Source organism: Chiloscyllium punctatum, chromosome 23, assembly GCF_047496795.1.
Source record: "Chiloscyllium punctatum isolate Juve2018m chromosome 23, sChiPun1.3, whole genome shotgun sequence".
Classification (NCBI taxonomy): Eukaryota; Metazoa; Chordata; class Chondrichthyes; order Orectolobiformes; family Hemiscylliidae; genus Chiloscyllium; species Chiloscyllium punctatum.
In genome coordinates this window covers 92,851,779-92,856,248 of record NC_092761.1, presented here as the reverse complement: position 1 = coordinate 92,856,248, position 4,470 = coordinate 92,851,779, and the positions used below count along the sequence as shown (strand labels likewise).

The 4,470-nt window shown below is 64.6% G+C and overlaps 1 protein-coding gene across 1 annotated transcript in view; it reads right to left on the bottom strand.

The window, feature by feature from the left end:
- Positions 1–4,096, bottom strand: part of LOC140494273 (POU domain, class 2, transcription factor 3-like) — a 41,510-nt gene extending 37,414 nt beyond the window's left edge. The window contains exon 1 of the mRNA XM_072593543.1: positions 3,541–4,096. Within this exon, the coding sequence (XP_072449644.1) occupies positions 3,541–3,604 (64 nt within the window). The 5' untranslated portion in view covers positions 3,605–4,096. The remainder of the gene's footprint in view (positions 1–3,540) is intronic.
- Between the last annotated feature and the right edge of the window lie 374 nt (positions 4,097–4,470).

Sequence of the window (4,470 nt, the reverse complement as noted above, 5' to 3'; positions counted from 1 at the left end):
ACACCACCCCTCCGACACACACACACCCACCCCCCCGACACACACACACCCCACCCCCCCGACACACACACACCCACCCCCCTCCACCACACACCCCACCCCCCTCCACACACACACACCACCCCCTCCGACACACACACACACCCACCCCTCCGACACACACACACCCACCCCCCCGACACACACACACACCCACCCCTCCGACACACACACACACCCACCCCTCGCACACACACACACACCCACCCCTCCGACACACACACACACCCACCCCTCCGACACACACACACACCCACCCCTCCGACACACACACCACCCACCCCCCCAAACACACACACACCCACCGCTTCACACACACACACACACCCACCCCTCCACACACACACACACACCCACCCCTCGACACACACACACCCACCCCCCCAAACACACACACACCCACCCCTCCACGACACACACACACACCCACCCCCTCCACACACACACACACACCCACCCCCTCCACACACACACCACCCACCCCCCCACACACACACACACCCACCCCTCCACACACACCACACACCCACCCCTCCGACACACACACACTCCCCCCCCCACACACACACACACCCCTCACCACCACACCCCCCCCACACACACACACACCCCCCCCCACACACACACACACCACCCCCCCCACACACACACACCACCCCCCCCACACACACTCCCCCCCACACACACTCCCCCCCACACACACTCACCCCCCACACACACACCACCACTCCCCCACACACACACCACCCCCCCACACACACACCACCCCCCACCACACACACACCACCCCCCCACACACACACACACCACCCCCCCACACACACACACACCACCCCCCCCACACACACAGACACACCACCCCCCCACACACACAGACACACCACCCCCACACACACCCACCCCCCACACAGACACCCACCCACCTGCCTCCCCCACACCCCCCCACACACACCCACCATCCCCACACAGACACACACCCCCACACACACACCCACACAGACACCCCACCCACCTGCCACACACACACCCACCCCCCTCCACACACACACACCCACCCACCTGCCACACACACACCCACCCCCCTCCACACACACACCCCACCCCCCTCCACACACACACACCCACCCCCCTCCACACACACACACCCACCCCTCCGACACACACACACACCCACCCCTCCGACACACACACACACCCACCCCTCCGACACACACACACACCCACCCCCTCCGACACACACACACCCCCCCCCCAAACACACACACACCCACCCTTCACACACACACACACACCCACCCCTCCACACACACACACACACCCACCCCTCCGACCACACACACCCACCCCCCCAAACCACACACACCCACCCCTCCACACACACACACACACCCACCCCCTCACACACACACACACCCACCCCTCCGACACACAACACCCACCCCCCAACACACACACACCCACCCCTCCACACACACCACCACACCCACCCCCCGACACACACACACACTCCCCCCCCCCACACACACACACCCCCCCCCCACACCACACACCACCCCCCCCCCCACACACACACACCACCCCCCCCCACACACACACCACCACCCCCCCCACACACACACACCACCCCCCCCACACACACACACCACCCCCCCCACACACACTCCCCCCCCACACACACTCCCCCCCCCACACACACCTCCCCACCCCACACACACACCCACCCCCCCCACACACACACCCCCCCCCCACACACACACACCACCCCCCCCACACACCACCACCCCCCACACACACACCACCCCCCCCCACCCACACACCACCCCCCCACACACCCACACCACCCCCCCCCCACACACACACCACCCCCCCCCACACACACACACCACCCCCCCACACACACACACACCACCCCCCCCCCACACACACACCCACCCCCCCCACACACACCACACACCACCCCCCCACACACACAGACCACACCACCCCCCACACACACCCCACCCCCCACACAGACACCCACCCACCTGCTCCCCCACACCCCCCCACACACACCCACCATCCCCACACAGACACACACCCCCACACACACACCCACACAGACACCCCACCCACCTGCCACACACACCCCACCCCCCCCCACACACACACCCCCCCCCCCACCACACACCACCCCCCCCCCCCACACACACACCCACCCCCCCCCCCACACACCACCCACCCCCCCCCACACCCACACCACCCACCCCCCCCACACACACACACACCCCACCCCCCCCCACACACACACACACCCCCACCCCCCCCCACACACACACACACCCACCCCCCCCCCCACACACACCCACCCCACCACACACACCCACCCCCCCCCCCACCACACACACACCCCACCCCCCCCACACACACACACCACCCACCCCCCCCCCACACACACACCCACCCCCCCCCACACACACACCCACCCCCCCCCACACACACACACACCCCCCCCCCACACACACACACCCCCCCCCACACACACACACACCCACCCCCCCCCCACACACACACCCACCCCCCCCACACACACCCACACCCACCCCCCCCCCCACACACACACACACCCCCCCCCCACACACACACACCACCCCCCCACACACACACACCCACCCCCCCCACACACACACCCACCCCCCACACACCACACACACACCCACCCCCCCCCCCCCACACACCACACCCACCCACCCCCCCCCCACACACACACACACCCCCCCACACACACACACACACCCCCCCCCACACACACACCCCCCCCCCACACACACACCCCCCCCCCCACACACACACCACACCCCCCACACACACACACACCCACCCCCCCCACACACACACCCACCCCCCACCACACACACACCCACCCATCCCCCACCACACACACCCCCCATCCCCCCACACACACCCCCTCGCGGCACACCCCCCCCCCCCCCACGCACACACACATTGCTCCCACTGAGCCTACAGCCACACCGCCAGCCCCCAGCGGTGACTCAGGGGAGGTATTGTCCCATCCTCAGGTATGGAACAACAGAGAATCTATCATCCGTCCCGCCCCGCCCCGCCCCGCCGAATACAAACAGAGCGCGGGCCGAATAGCCGCTGCTTATCCCGGTGGGTCTCGGGGGTCGGCGTGTGGCGAGGGAGGGTAAGGGGGGTCTTCTCCCTCCCTCCCTCCCCCCACCCACCTCCGGTCACTACACAATACTCCCAGGTTTCCCCAAGCCCCCCCTCCCCTCCCCTCCCCCGTTGCTGTATGCCCACCCCCCCCCCCTCACATTCAGTAACAAGAGTGAACCCACAGCCTCCTCCCCGGCTGGGCTGATCACCTATGGAGTGCATCACACTGAGGGTTCCAGCCGTAAGGATGGAATAGAGAGGGATCGTGTTGGGGCAGCCGGCTCCCAAAAAACAGATACAGGACACGCAGCTCCTTCAACATCTACAAGGTCCAGAAGCTTTTACCTGCTCGCTCCTGTTGCTGAGACACCGCGGCCCCACTATCTGAGCCTTCCTCGGACACGCTCATCCTCCAGCCGCGAGGGTCAGGGGCTGATCTCCCTGAAACACCAGCCGCGAGGGTCAGGGGCTGATCTCCCTGAAACACCAGCCGCGAGGGTCAGGGGCTGATCTCCCTGAAGCACCAGCCGCTGGTGAGCGGACTGACCCACAGACAGGGAGTTGGCGCTGTCTCTGTCTCTGTCTCTAACCTGCCCCGTCTCCCTCGCAGCTTCCGCCGGAGCAGCTTGTTCACACTCACTCCACTTCAGACAAATTTCCCTGCAGCTGGGTCGCGGGAGGTTCGGGACTTTGATGAAGAATTATTTGCATATCACCATCACAGGTCGTAGAACTCACCGGCTCTCATTTGTTTAATTCAACAACTCCCAACTCCGAATAAACAGAATTAACTCAACTCCCAATTCCGAAGCGTGCATTGGCTGAAGGCGCATCTCTGTTTGGGATCGGTTCTGATCGAAATCTTCGCTTCACAATAAAAGATGCTGCTTCCAACGGTGATTTACCTGCTCCTTCCTGAGCAGCACACCCCACCACCTCCTGCAGATTCTTCAGGCAGCCGCGGGCCAGTTGGAACTTGAATCCAGGGCTCCTAGCCCTGAGGCAGGGACACTAGCCCAGCACCACAGGGGAGGGCTCGAAGTTGCCTTCAGGATGATCCTGTTCAGTACGGCCGCTCAGCCCATCACCCATGCTCCGGACTACCGACAGAATTTTCCCTCCGAGGTTCGAACAAAGAATCTCCACAACACCGACATAGTCTGCCTCACCCACAGGGACTGTTACATACCTCACAATCCCAACTCTAGCCAGATAGTGTTTGCAGTAAGAGAGAAGGTTGTCCCTCTCTCTCATCCCTCACCCGGATTTCCTTAA